We start from the raw sequence: 14,739 nt of genomic DNA on the forward strand, positions 1-14,739 counted from the left end.
CTCATTAAGGAGCTGTATAAACACGTAATTTTTGTTAGCAATTACACACTGCAGCGGAGGATGGGAGAATTTGCACTTAGTTTGGCACTACTTTCTCAAAGTTTATGGTCTGGTGTTCTTGATGTAGGGCTTGGTTTTTGCTATGTGTATAGGGGATGGACTTCTTCCCCTTCATGTACACAATACTAACTAAAGAAATCACTGAAGAGACCAGCAAACTTAAGATCCTTCAGTATAAGTTACTGAGTGCATCAGCTGATAGGAAAATATTAACAAACTTCTGCTGTAATCTATGAAGTGTAGGTGTAAATCTTGAAAATTATTCAGGAACTGCAATTTATGATGTTTCTGCTTTCCAAGTTCTTTACTGTGTTAAGCTGGTTCAGGGTATTGTTGCTTATGGAAGGGGAAACAAACTAACCTTATGTTTACTGTCTGTATTTAATTTACGAAGTTCTGTAATTTGTGCAGAACTGAGATTTTGAAGATGGTACATGACTGATGTGTCTTTAGTTTATAGATTGGTAATAGCAACAAGGATCAAAATTTTTGGCATGTAGATTTCTTACAAACTAATGGAATGGAAGACCTGCACAAAAGATTTTAGAAAGATTTAGTGACACAGCACAACTCTATCACAGATAAAGTGGGAGAAGAGGCTTTATCTAGAAAAAGCAAAATAGTTTGAAATACTTATTTTACTTTTTACTTTTTTTACTTTAGATATATGTGGATTTTATTTTAGTTTTTTCTGTTTTGCAGTGTTTCATGCCTTTATTGCACACCAGGTAGTGCAAACCTCACAGAACAAACTGTGCAAAGACTGTAGGGGCAGCTGGCATTGCCATGACTGGTGATGTCATCCCTGGCTTTAGCCCCATCCCTGACACTGCCCCCTTGGTTTGCAGTGTCAAGAGCAGCTGTAAGTCCATGGCAATCTGCAATCCCTGGCAGTCCCTGAGCTTGCTTAGGGTTGTTTTTGGGTTTTTGTGTGGAGAACTGAATTTTGGAATTGGCAATCTACATGTTGTCCAGGTGCAGCAGAGTACAAATATTACCTGGTCTTAACCTTTATGCCACATTTATGAACGTTGAAACTTTAGTACATAAAATAAAGCAAGATTAGTATCAGAATACTCTACTGAAGAGTCTTTACAGCAATACTGTTTGAAATGGGCTCACTTGAAAGTCATACTGTGTGTGTGAGCTGATGCAGTAAAATTGAGTGTTTTGTAATGTAACACACTCCGGTTTTTAATTTGGACCCAAAAGGTATTTCATTTAAGATTCTTGACATAGTTTTCTGTTTGTGTGAGTGGTTAAAATGAATAATCTTGCCCTTACTCTAGGAGTGACATTTACGTACTTAATCCTATTTGGTCAACTAAACATCAGTCTCTTGTCTATCCAATTGATGCATTAGGATGAAAGTATCACTTTCATTTTAAAACGAATTCTTAATCTATTCCTATTAAAAAGTTACTGGTTTAAAAACCAAAACAACTCGAACTTCAGAATTTGGAATTAGAGTCCATAAAATGCTATTTGAACCAATACAGAGGATATAATAGAAGTAATTTTTTGTCTGTTTGAAGTGTGCCAAGGGAAGAAGTTGGCACAGAGGTGGAAATAACTTTACCAAGATCTTGCTTTCACGTTAATATTTTTTTTCTCCTTGTTGACTCTCATGCTGTGGTGGGTGGACCTTGCCTGATTCTAGGTGCCCACGGGGGCTGTGTGTTCACTCTCCATTCAGCAGGGTGGGGGGAGAAAACACAAAAAGGTGATGAGTCAAGAGAAAGTTACTGTCCTGGGCAAACCAGACTTGACTTAGTTTATCGACACTTAATAATAGAGTAGAATAGTAAAAAATAAAACCAAACCTACCTTCATCCCTTCTTGTGAAATGTAATTTCACTCCTGAATATTTTAGCTTCTCTTCATGAGGGGGCTGGGGAATGGGGATTGCAGTTAGTTCACAAGATTTCATCTCTGTCACTACTTCTTATGCTGTTCCCCTGCTCCATTGTAGGGTCCCTCCCCTGCAGTGGGATATGGTCCTTCTCAAACTTCTTGGAACATGAACCCTCTCTGTGGGTGTCAGTTCTTCGAGAACTGCTCCAGCAGGGGTCTTTTCCATGGGGTGCTGTCCTTCAGGCAGGGTCATAGCTCCTGCCAGAAAACCTGCTCCAGTGTGGGCTCCTCTTCATTAGCCAGAGCTCCTGCCAGGACCCTGCTCCAACCGGGGCTTTCCATGAGCTCCAGCCTCCTCATGCCCTCCCTACCTGCTCTGCCGTGGCTCCTCCACAGACTGCAGTGTGAATGTGTTATCCTGTGGTCCTTCATGGGCTGCAGTGGGGCAGCCTTCCTCACCATGGTCTTCTCCATAAGCCTGGAGCATGTCCTTTCCTCCCTCTTAGCTGACCTTGGTGTCTGCAGTATTTTCTCTTGCATTTTCCTCTCTCCTCTCTCTGCCACAGCTGCTGCACACTGGTTTTTAACCTTTTTTAAACACAGTGCCTCAGAGGTGCCACCAGCACTGCTGGTGGGCTCAGCTTTGTGCAGTGGCGGGGGCAGTTTTGGAGCTGCGGCAGCTGTGCAGAAATGGGGGCAGCTTCTGTTCTCTCCTCACAGGGACCACCCTGACTGCTCCCTGCTACCAAAGCCATGCCCTATAAACCTAATGCTCATGCACACAGTTTATTAAATGTGGTATCGAGTCCAGCCGGATCTCACCCTCTCTCCCAGTCTACCCTGGGAAGGAAAATGCATGCACTTCCATTTATATTAGCAGCATTGTGGAATACAGTAGTTTGTATTAAAATATCCTTTTAGGTTATAAATCTGTAGTACAGATGCTTTTGAATAGAAATTAAGTGAAATAATACAACTTCTAACTAGCACTATCAGACTATTAAGTTACAGTACTTAAGCAATCAGCATAATTTATTCTCTTTGTATATACTTAATCTGCAAAATCTCTCCAGAATAAACAAATTCTAACCTAAAAATATAATGTATTGCCATCTGTTATTCCAGAAGGTTGTTTCATGAGCTTTCTTTAGATAGTAATTCAAGTTATCTATATAAAAAGGTTTGGTTTGCATTTGATTAAAAACATTTTTTCCTTTCTTGCTTATAATAGAGTTTAAGGGCTTCTGTGGAGTTTATCAGCTAGGCATGCAATTCCTGTTGAATCTATAGATGCTTGAATGTCCAGCTGTTCAAAATTAGATTAGTGTTAACTTCTATTTTCTCCTATAGTATGGCACAAAAGGAAGGCGAAAACTGAAATTCTGTTTGAAATTTCCTTGGATTTTATTTTGTGGATACACTCTATGAATGCTATCTTCTTGACATTGGTATTGATTTTCCATATTTCTGTACTCTGATTTAGTTTTTTTAAAGACTGAATTTTCCAGTTAAATGAATTTATAAACCTAGCCAAAACTATTCAAGTGGTGCCAACCAAAGTTCACCTGAGGAAGAAGCACTTTGTGTATGAGGAATCTGAATTGCCAATATGTTACAAGAATACCTTCTAATTTTTATTCCCAAAGAAATGTTCGGTTAGCCCACAAGTTCTGGATTTGGAAACTATCTGGTATTCTGTTCTTTATGGCTGTTTTTTCCTGAGCAGCCAGCAGTGCAAACACTTAGGGTTAAGCTGAAGTGGACTCCATCAGGTCATGCAGTTGTGAGTAGCAGCTTGTGTAAGAAGGACAGAAGTAGCATTAACAGGTACAGCTCTGTGAAGGTGGTTTGTAAAAGCTTGTTCAAAGACAACTTCCAATCATACAATAACATACAATTTTCTTCATGTAAAAAGAAGTACGTGGTAGGACATAACTCTTGGAGGCTGTCATGACCATGAATTCAGTTAATACATCTGTTTTTGTGTTTATTTCCCATATCCATTAACATGTTTTGTTCCTTTGCGATTTACAGCGCAGAACTCTGCCAATGCAGGTTTTGCAAACTTTGATGCATTTGGACAGTCTAGTGGCTCGAGTAATTTTGGAGGTTTCCCCACAGCAAGTCAGTCTCCTTTTCAGCCCCAAAATACAGGTAGAACTCCTAGCACTTTTGATTAATACTTAATTGAAATAATCCTTACCTTTATGTTGGAAGGTATTGAAGTTGAGTTTTTCTTGCGTCTGCCTGCTTTAATGAGATCAAGCCATCTGAAGCTCTGGGGAAACTCAAAATGTTTGTGTTTGGTGTTGATTTTTTTTCCCCTAATGCTGCTCAGAAGTCTGATTTATGGCACTGTGTTTGTTAGCTCTACACCTGAAATAATTATGAAAAGAATGAACTCTACTGCTTTTAATAAGTATTGAATTGATTCTGTCTTCTAAGAGAAGCACTTTGGTAGATCCAAAAGGATGTCACAGTACCAAAAAAGTGTGTGCCTACGCATATGTATAGCATATGCACACACTTCAGTATGTTTGACTTCATGTGTAGAGCCTATTGCTAAGATTTATTTTGCTTTCCTTTAATTTGATCATGCTTTAGAACTTCTGCTTGAGTTTACACTTGCTGTTTGTCTAGATCTTTGGCTGACTGACTTTCTTTTCCTTTTTTTTTTCTTTTGAGTGTGTGTTGTTTTAAACTTTTTTTTCAAATTTTCTTTTTCCCTTCTTATGTTAACTTTAACCCACACACAATTTCTGGCTGTCCAGCGTTCAGAACGCTTTCATCTAGCTGCAGTTTTGGTGAATTTACTTCAGCTTTTCCTCTCCAGGCTGTACACAGTAAGTTCCACGCAGTGGAAAACTCAGCTTGCTTCATTTTATGCCATTGTAGTATAGCACTTCCATTCCTACTGTTGCATATGTTTCAACTTGTTGATTATGCTTTTAGAAAGTCGTGTTTCTGTTTTAGAAAGTACTGTAGTGTGAGTGGAATCATCAACCAACTGTTATAAAATATGATACACTTAATGAAGCAACTCATTTAAATTTAAGTACATGACCTGCCTAGATTAAATTGTCTGGACAATGAAGAGATGGAAGCTCATGGTATCATGCTTGATCTGAAGTTCAGTTGTGTGGACCCATATCAGATTTCTAAAATTGATTTATGTATCTCTTGTGTCAGTGGAGACTTGTTATAAAAGAGCTGTGTTGTGTCTTCCCTCTCACCTCTTTGCTGATTGGATGCAGTCTAAAACTCTCTCTAAACCTGGGCATGAAATCATACAACTTTTGGACTTCCAGGCACTGTTTCTTACTTAGGATGATGGCTGACATCTGAAATGACTAAACATTGAACCACTAAGTAAATGGAAATAGTTGCTATTTAATAGCCACATATGGCAGGGAAATGAAGCTTCTGTGTTTTGAATATTAAAGATTAAGACAAATACATCTTTTTCTAGTAAGATTTTAGTATTGAAATTACTTAGAAATAGCATATAGTTTTCAAGATCAAATTACGACTGTGATTTAAAGTGTTGAAGTTTGGGGTGTTTATCCCTGATGTGCAGTCCAAAAAATATATTGTAATTTTTTTTCTGATGACCCACTGAACTTTGAAGGAAATGGGAAGGAGTCTTAAATGTGTAGGATGGGGCAGGCAAACACATTGCCTCACGTAACCGCAAAGGGAGGGTTATTGTGTCTTCAGTTACAGTTGGAGAGACTTTCTAACTTTGGAGCATTGATCATGTTTAACTTAATTTGTTACAGGTGGAAGTGCTGGATCAGTGAATGCTAATTTTGCCCACTTTGATAACTTCCCCAAATCCTCCAGTGCTGATTTTGGAGCCTTCAATGCTTCTCAGAGCAACGCCACAGCAACTGCAGCCAGTAAAGCTGCAGTGAATAAACTGAATCTTCAGTCAGCTGACAAATATGCTGCTCTTGCTAATTTAGATAATATCTTCAGTGCAGGGCAAGGTATTAAACTTTATTATTTGCCATGATTATTCTCTATGTGTATAGTTACCACAAGGATGGCTGTGCTTGTCAAAGTACTGTAACTGTATTTCAAAATTTCCCTTCTCTAAGTGATCAGTAGAGTTTTGTGTCAATGTACCCTTAATAATGTGCAAGATGTAAGTTTTAAGACATCATTCCAAAAGGGTGTCATTACAAGACTGCTTTTTGGGAACCTATTTCCCATCAAGATGAAGAACTCTGAATTAAAATATCTAAATAATCATTACTGCAGTAATGAAAATGTATAAAAATACAAATATATATTTTATACTTGTACTAAAACCTATAGTGGATGCTCTGGAATGGAGAGCTGCAGTTGTTGCAAAGAGCTGCCAGAGCAACTTTCTTACCTCTCTGCCACAAAAAGATTTGGCTTTAGTTTTTCATAAAATAGTAGCAGTGATACTTGGATTTAGTTGATAGTAAATTAAGGGGAAAAAGCTAGTTATTCTATTACTCAAATGTATTTCTTCTCAAATGGTGTGTAAAAACTTATTTTCGTTTGTACTGTAGGGCTTTGTTCTGAAATGGATTATTTGATGTTAGGTGTTCTGTTAATTTTCTAGTTGAAGTTGAATGGATTATTTTTCTAGGAAACCAAAAGCTCTCTGGGGCTGCAGAGTACCTGCAGAAGCAGGACATTTTGCTAATAGCTAATGGCTTGTTAAACACTTTTTCTTCTATGCCCTAGTGCATATTTAATTTTTAAGTCTACAACCATCTGTGAACTTTCATTTAGTTCTCTATGTTGGCAGGGCAGAAACTGAAACAATCTTCAGTACTTTGAATCTGCTTTCTTTCTTTCTAGGTGGGAGTGAGCAGGGAAGTGGCTTCAGCACAGCAGTGTCATCAGCAGGCCCTGTGTTGTCAGCCCCCAATCAGTCAAGTGCATCTTCAGACAAGTATGCGGCTCTGGCAGAGCTGGACAGCGTGTTCAGCTCCACGGCCACCTCCAGTAACGCGTACACTGCCACCAGTAACGTCAGCAGGTATGCTGCCAGGGGCTGCTGAGTCCCCACACTGACTGCAGCAACAGCACAGAAGTAGCTTGAAGTCATTTCTCAGATCTGTTATCTAAATGAGAAAGTGTTGAATGAGTTTAGAGGTACTACTGAAACTGCATCTCTTGTTTTAAATAATGGCAGTACTGAGGGATAGCATATTCTCGGAGTACTGTCAGCAGAATGTTCTCTGCACCTTTCTAGTTGTGATATGCTAAACCTGTTAGATGGTAGCACTTTGCTATGCAGAGTACTTGCATACATACTCAAAATCATAGGATCATGCATGAAAAAATTTCAGATACTTTTAGTGCAAATGGTACCACCCGTTTATTTTCTAGATCACTGAAGTAACAAATACCAAATGCCTGTTAGTGGCTTGGTATTGCAAGTTCCCCTAAGGCTTATGCTTTGCAACCTTTATACTGTTGGCATTAGCTCAGTATTCCTTCTCCTGCTGTTGGTGGAGATGCTCAGCACTAGTGAGAGTGTCTGACCCTGGCATCAGGGAGGTACATTGCATTCTGCAAACTGCACATAAGTGTTCATCCCCTTTCTTTTACATGCCAGCAGTAACTGTAAATTGTATTTAATTATTAAACAAGCAATTCTGACTTCACTGAATGAATTGTATAAATTATTTCCAGCAATGCTTTTGGAACAGTACCTGTGGCTGCTACTGCACAGACACAGCCTGCATCTTCAAGCGTGCCTGCTCCATTTGGAGGTATGTGTTACTAACACCCCTTGGGGACTGTAAGCAAGCAATCTACTGATTTTTAGTTGATAATGCTGTACTTTGATACCACTAATACTGAAGTTAAGAAAGGTACTATCAACAAAAAAATACTGCTATCCAAATAACTGTTTTTAATGTATTTTCTTACAAATTCCTGATCTTTCATGTAATTTTAGGTATTTGTGTATCTTTGTATAAAAGCTGTGTAGACTTCGTGTGAGTCAGATTGGCTGTTAGAAAAACACTTATGTAATAAAATGTCTTTAATCTTTCAGCAACACCTTCCACAAATCCATTTGTAGCTGCCCCTGTTGCCCCAGTGGCACCTTCAACAAATCCATTCCAGACCAATAGCCGAGGAGCAACAGGTTAGGAAAAAACCCATTGAGTGTTTGAGAAATTTGCTTTAAAGAATTGCATTGATTCTTTTTTCCTGTATCTGTATAATTTGTTTCTTAAAGATTTTCTGTATTATCTGTCCCTTGTCTATTTGACATGTTGCGTGGTTGCTCAGTGTTGAGGTACAATTCTAGGATTTCAAATGGTGGCCATGAAAAATGTCGAAATGATCTGTTAGTGCTCTACCTATTTGTAGTCTGTGTATCACCAGCTGAGTTTCTTCCAAGACTATAACCTTGGCTTTAGAGCATGCTTTATAGCAGGTAGCCCTAAAATCAGGGATCTTGAAAGCCCTTCTTTTTAATTTCTTTCCTTATTTCAAAGTGCTGAAAGCTCTCAAAACCAAAGAGCTGGAGCCAGAACCAGTAAAGACAAGGCTCTTGGGATGTTAGCTCCTCACCAGTACACTTACTCAGTACATTGGTGTCTCTTTTTTAAAGCATATGTTTAATCTTTACACTCATTTTTTATATTAATTTTCTGTGGGAGGATTCTGTAGAATCATAATTCCATGGGCAAAACTTAATCACTTTTCAAAAAGGCAAACTTGCACTTTAAAACTATGAACTTGGATTTAGATGGCTGCTAGGTTATGCTGATTTTCCTCTCCAGAGCTAAATTTTGACACTTCTATCTGTTAGCTGGACTTCAACAGATAAAAATCTGCTGATATGTGCATTTTGACATTGAGCTGTGGTTTGCTCAATGATCTAGGTAGGCTGAGTTAAAAACTGAATTGATAAATTTGTGTCTTCTGCTGAAATTCATTCTGTTTGCAGTCCCTTTTGAGACACTATGCAGCTAAACTTGTTCAGATATTTAATGCCCGAATTATTTTAATCTCATTCCTGAGTGGGCTATTTGGATCATCATTAAGAATTTGTAGCATCTTTAGATAAATTTCTTTGTATATGGCAACTCTATCCTTCCACCTTCTGTACAGCTGTCCCTGGCTTGCTGAGGTTCCAAGCCTTTGGCAGCCATCCTGATTCCATACTAGGTGACAGAGATAATGTCTATAAGTAAAATAAGGTTCAGCTCCTTTCATTGTGAGGTGTAAACTTATGGCTTGTCCTTTTATGTTTTCCTCCTGCATGAACTTTGCTATTTAGTACATGGGAGATCTGTTTTGTAGCGCTTATTTCTGATGGTTTTCTTATACTAAGCTGTTGCTGGTCATGCTATTGATGAACTGTTTGGTACATATATGTGTATCTATTTCTCTCTCTCTTTCTCTCTCTTTATATATATATATAACTAAGAAATGTCTGTTCAAGAGTGTATAAATGATTTGACATTATCTGGTCTCTTTGTGGCTTCCATAAGGCCTCTCGGGAGCAATGCACTCTCACATATTTCCTCAGGCTCATTTTGGTAGGTGGCCACATTTGGTATCAAGTTTCTTGTGGCTAATTGTTCTTGCTTGTAAAAGCTTATTGACAGCTATCTGGTTCTCTGCACGAAGAATTGTGGAAGACGTGACTTCTTAAAAATGGAGTGGGTGTGGGTATTTGGCAACTGGGCTGAGGGAGAGAAGAGCATACATAGACTTCCTGTCGAGCAACCGAAACAAAACCATTATTGATATCCTCCATTGTCACCATATAGTGCTAATGAGTGACTGTTGAAGTTTCTGCCAACAATAGTTTGATGCCTTTTGGGATATCCAAAGTCCCCTGGTGATTTTGTTGTGTTTCTGTTTGCTGTTTTAGCCAAGTTTGCTGTCGAGTAGCTTTTCTGCTCACTGTAGCTTGAGAACAGTGTTAGTAATTAGTTTTGTGTGCACCTTGTCAACAGTTTGTCTGTATAATGTCTTGCCCTTGAATACTTTTGGGGTAAATTTTTCAACTGATAATTAAGCTATATTCAATAAATTAATTTTATTAGCTTTTTTAAACAGTTGAGCTTGCATAAAATGTAGCTTGTAATATTTCAAAAGAGAAGTCCTGTTTAACTAGCATAGAATACCTGCTGTCTGTATTTGTACCAAAAATCCTCCTATGTACTTCTCTTTTTGAGAATAACTCCCAAAAGACTGAATAATGGTTTTGTTACTGTACTTTTGCACCTAGTGTGCTTCTATTTATTTGCTGAAGGCATGGGGAAATACCTATGAGCTGCGTGTTCTTTACTTGAAATGTTCAGCAGAGAATCAGATGAAAAGTTTTGGGTTCTTTTTGTTTTAAGTTCTACCTCAACAGTAAGAGGGTTTGCTGCAGGAACTTTGTGTGCCAATAATGTGCATGGTGAGAATTTCCTTAAAGACATTAAAGATGAGATGAAAAAAGGGGATGCATGTATCCCTTTGAATTTTTTTTTTATGACCTCCTGTAGTGCAGCTTGAAGTAGGAAAATCCTTTCATGCTTTTCTCAGAAGGAGAAAAACAGAGGGGGGCTTGGGCTGTCTGAACCTGCTTGCTTCTTATGTGTACAGACTTCTACCAGAAAAACTGTGGGGAAAATATATGATAACACTGAGAACAAAAAATAATTTCCTCTTCCGAAAGAATATCTGATTGTGCTGGATCTACTAAATTTTAAATAACTCCATTCATTTTTAAAGTGGAAAAGTAAATTACGCACCCAGTTGGTGGTGATCTCAGTGAACAAATCAGTTCAGTGGCTGTAGAAGTTGAACGAAACTTTTGTCCGGTCACAGAGGGCATTAGAAGACTTTTAACATGGCCTTATAGTAATTTGTTCTGTGGAAAAAGTGATTTCTTACAAATAATTGAATGTTATTTTTTGTCTATCAGCAGCAACATTTGGTACTGCATCCATGAGCATGCCGGCAGGATTTGGAACTCCTGCCTCCTACAGTCTTCCTACTAGTTATAGTGGCAACTTCCAGCAGCCCACGTTCCCAGCCCAGGCAGCTTTCCCTCAACAGACTGCTTTTGCTCAGCAGCCAAATGGTAGGTCTGCATGTTTTAGATAATCTTGTCTAAATCAGAAACATGGAGAAAATGGTCTGTCTATAAGTTGGCAATAATGGGTGGATATTTATTTCTACATGACCTTGATAGTAATGTTGATGAAGGGTTCCCACACTGTTTTGGCTCTGTAGTTAAGCCTCTTGACTTGGCTGTGTGCCATTGTGTAGTGACAAAACTGAAATTTGACCAAAATGTCATACTAAAATGGTAGGTGTTCCCAGGCTTAAAGGGGTTTTAGGCAAGAAGGGCTGTTTTGGAATGTGTGCAACTCATTATTACACTTTCTCGAACTTCATAGAATGCAGGGAAGAGAAAATTGAAAGTATTTTCTCCCTGAATTTATATGATATCATAACATTGAAGAAAGTGCATATGTAGAAATTGGAGATTGATGAGTTACGAACAGTTGAAAAGCTCAACCACGGTGTTTTACGCTTACATTCTTGATAATGTTTAAGTAGGATCAGTCCTGCTGATTCTGCAGTTCAAAATTCCACTTAATTTTGGCTGGGAGCTGCAGCAAAGAATTATTTGAACATTGTTTACCGGTATTAATATTTTTTACTTTTCTTTCCAAGGAGCAGGTTTTGCTGCATTTGGGCAAGCAAAGCCTGTAGTAACTCCTTTTGGACAAGTTGCAGCTGTTGGAGTATCTAGTAACCCTTTTATGGTGAGTTGTTGTATGTCAATGACTTCTGTATGTCCAAAGAATAGTCTGTAACACTTAATTTAGAGATACACGAAGATTTGGGGGTTTTCTTGCTTTTAATAAGGGAAGGCAGCATGAAAGCAGAACTCTCCTAACTGCAGCTCACTATTGTGATGATATGCCATTTGTAAGGATGTTCAGATCAAAGCAGAGGGACTTTTATACATGTTCTCACAGTAGTGTAATTCTAGAGAAGCACCAAAAAACAGACTGTAATATAAAACAGAAGTATTCCCCAGCAGGTTGTTTTCTTTTTTATATATTCTGCATTTATGATTTACAATATGGGAAAAAAAATCTTAAATACTTGCCTTATTTTTCTTCGTTGCTTTTCCCCCAGGCTGGTGCACCAACAGGACAATTTCCAACAGGAAGCTCATCAACCAATCCTTTCTTATAGCCTTATAGACACTTTGCCCAAAAGAACTCTTATGTGGTCACATAACATCTCTGCGCCTCTTGCACTGTTGTCTTGTTTCACTGATATTAGCTTTAAACACAAAAGAAATCTTTAAGAAGTAAAAATAAAAGCCTGCATTGTGTACCTTTAAAAAGTTTTAAAAAGGAAAAAAAAAACACCCAACACAAAAAACAAGAAAACCAACCCCCCACCAGGTAATAATGTGCAAAACAGAGGGCTGTGGTAACATCCTTGAACCTGTGAAGTGGCAGGTAAAAAGTAGCGGTATCATGTATATTAAAATTGGCTAATAAGTTATTGCAGATACCACACTCATTATGCTGCAGTACTGTACATATTTTTCTTAGAAAATAGCTATTTGTGCATATCAGTATTTGTAACTTTAACACATTGTTATGTGAAAAATGTTACTGGGGAATAGATCAGCCACTTTAAGGTGCTGTTGTATCTCTTGGAATGAATGAGCTGCATCATTTTAACCATTGGTATTGGAAGTCACGAAGTTAAATTGAAGGTTTGTTCATTTCTCAAAATGTTTTCCTTTCCTAAGAGCTCTTCTATTTATACATGCCTAAATCTCTAATGTTAGAGGGATACCTGTCTGCATAATAAAGCTGATCATGTTTTGCTACAGTTTGCAGGTGAAAAAATAAATATTAGAAAAAACAACTGTGTAGCATTATTTCTGTGCAGTAACATTTATTGGATGAAAACGTACACACTGTGTCTTGTACACAGATGAGGTGTCCAAAGCAATGCGTTTGAAGGTGAGTTAAGCTTAAAATTTTCACATGCCTCACTTGGATATGTTTCTTTGTGTCATTGTGATGAAGCTTGCTATTCTAGCTCAAGTGAAGGGACCTGTCACACAGAGTGTTAGGCAGGGTTTGGATTATTTGGATAGCGTATCTGTCATGAAGGGCACTGGAAGAACTGTGGAGGGTAGTTATTGGAGAGAAGGTTTGCAGCAAAAGACACCTTATTATGGGTAACTAATGACAGGCTGAATGACTAATGAACAAGCCTTAGTTATGGTCTGAACAGAATGTGTAAGAGCAGGCCAAGGTATCACAGATGTAATAGCACTCTCTTTATTAAAAACTGATACATATCAGTAAGAGCTCTTGTGGAATATTAGATTTGTCTTCTTTTTTTTTTTTTTCAATTTACAGAAATATTTCCTGCCATACTAGAGTGAAATTTGTAGAGGGAAAAATGTCTGGCTTGTCTTCTCTGTAACAGTACTAAGGTTCAAGAAAAATATAACTGGATCAAAGTAATTGGTTATGGTGTTTTAAATAGAGATAATTTGGGTCAAGTTCAAGTGTAATACTGGAATTAAGCAAATAATGTAAGTATATTGTGAATACATAAACTGCAAGCTTAAAGGCTTGTGACCAGCTGGAGAATAAAATTCTAACAGTTTTCAGGACAACAGGAATAAATAAGGTGAGATTGATTTTTTTTTTTTTTTTTTTTTTTTTTTTTTTTTTTTTTTTTTTTTTTGAAAAAGGATGTGCAAGTCCATTTGAGATAAACACAAAAATTCTTCAAGGTAAGACATTTCACTTGTAATTGACTGCCTGAATGTTAGATAGGTTTTTCTAGGGCATCTAAAAGGCTTGACCTCTGCTTGTAAAAACATTTATGCTAATACTTTTGACTTCTGTTGACTGCCTACAGGGATTGTAATTTCTTTTTGTTTGTTTGTTTTTGTTTTTTTAACTTTGGAGATCCCAAGCAGGATACAGGCAGCTCATAAAACAAGCTGCCTGTAGCAGCTTTCCATACTTAAATGTCTGTTTTTGTCCTGTTGGCATATTTAAAATACACTTGAAGTCTCTCTTTTGTGTCTGATGGAGACTGCTGGACAGAGTGTGGTGTACAGTTTAGTTCCCAACATTCTCTGGGGAATTCACTAAACAAATCCCCAGCAACTGGAGGTTTGCAGGGTATTAGTGGCGCAATTACTCTCACCACTGTATTTTAGCACAGTGTAAATATTGGTAATTTTTCCCTGTTTACCAACCTTGGCTGTTCCAGATAGTAACAGGTAAATGCAGTGGAGAGTGGGCAGCTGCAAGGGTTCAGCAGGGCTTGTGGAACACTTAAAAATGTTTAGTGCAGAGAACTGGACCAAATCAAAGAGATATCTTGTCAATGAGATGAGCAGTGCACAAGAGCAACAATTCTGTGCCCTCTTCACTTATATTGGTGGAAATTAGACTTTGGGCAAGGGCTAATGAGATCAGCATCTATAGAAATTGTTCTAATCCAAATATTACCTCTGAGATACTGAAATTGATTGAGGTATGCAAGGCACATAGTTTAGAATATGCCATAGAAGTAGTGGAATACCATTTTTCATAATGGAGTTAAATGCGGATAAAATGCAACTTTTACTATGCACAAGCACACCTCTTTAGTCTGTGTTCACTAATTTTATGCTTGTCAAATTCCAGATAAGTAGCTGAAGGAGATCTTGTATTGTTTTGAGTCTTCTGTATATTGACCATAAACTGACACCATAGGTGCTTTGTTGATTAGGTTTTAAAAATAGCTTTATTTACAAAATGAATTATTGACCCC

The 14,739-nt window shown here is 37.9% G+C and overlaps 1 protein-coding gene across 9 annotated transcripts in view; it reads left to right on the top strand.

Annotated features, from left to right (window-relative positions):
- Nucleotides 1-12,819, top strand: part of AGFG1 (ArfGAP with FG repeats 1) — a 36,088-nt gene extending 23,269 nt beyond the window's left edge. For 3 of the 9 annotated variants that reach the window (XM_042041727.1, XM_042041735.1, XM_042041733.1), the window contains 10 exons: nucleotides 3,949-4,068; nucleotides 4,686-4,757; nucleotides 5,694-5,903; nucleotides 6,754-6,934; nucleotides 7,594-7,673; nucleotides 7,961-8,053; nucleotides 9,411-9,458; nucleotides 10,841-10,999; nucleotides 11,599-11,690; nucleotides 12,070-12,819. In XM_042041727.1, coding sequence (XP_041897661.1) covers nucleotides 3,949-4,068; nucleotides 4,686-4,757; nucleotides 5,694-5,903; nucleotides 6,754-6,934; nucleotides 7,594-7,673; nucleotides 7,961-8,053; nucleotides 9,411-9,458; nucleotides 10,841-10,999; nucleotides 11,599-11,690; nucleotides 12,070-12,129 — 1,115 coding nt within the window. In that variant the 3' untranslated portion in view covers nucleotides 12,130-12,819. The remainder of the gene's footprint in view (nucleotides 1-3,948; nucleotides 4,069-4,685; nucleotides 4,758-5,693; nucleotides 5,904-6,753; nucleotides 6,935-7,593; nucleotides 7,674-7,960; nucleotides 8,054-9,410; nucleotides 9,459-10,840; nucleotides 11,000-11,598; nucleotides 11,691-12,069) is intronic. The other 6 variants (XM_042041732.1, XM_042041728.1, XM_042041729.1 and 3 more) reach the window with 6 other exon arrangements.
- Nucleotides 12,820-14,739: the final 1,920 nt, after the last annotated feature.

This window comes from Corvus kubaryi, unplaced genomic scaffold (assembly GCF_017639235.1).
Source record: "Corvus kubaryi isolate FWS band 111438036 unplaced genomic scaffold, C.kubaryi_AGA036_p1.0 37397, whole genome shotgun sequence".
NCBI classification, from domain to species: Eukaryota; Metazoa; Chordata; class Aves; order Passeriformes; family Corvidae; genus Corvus; species Corvus kubaryi.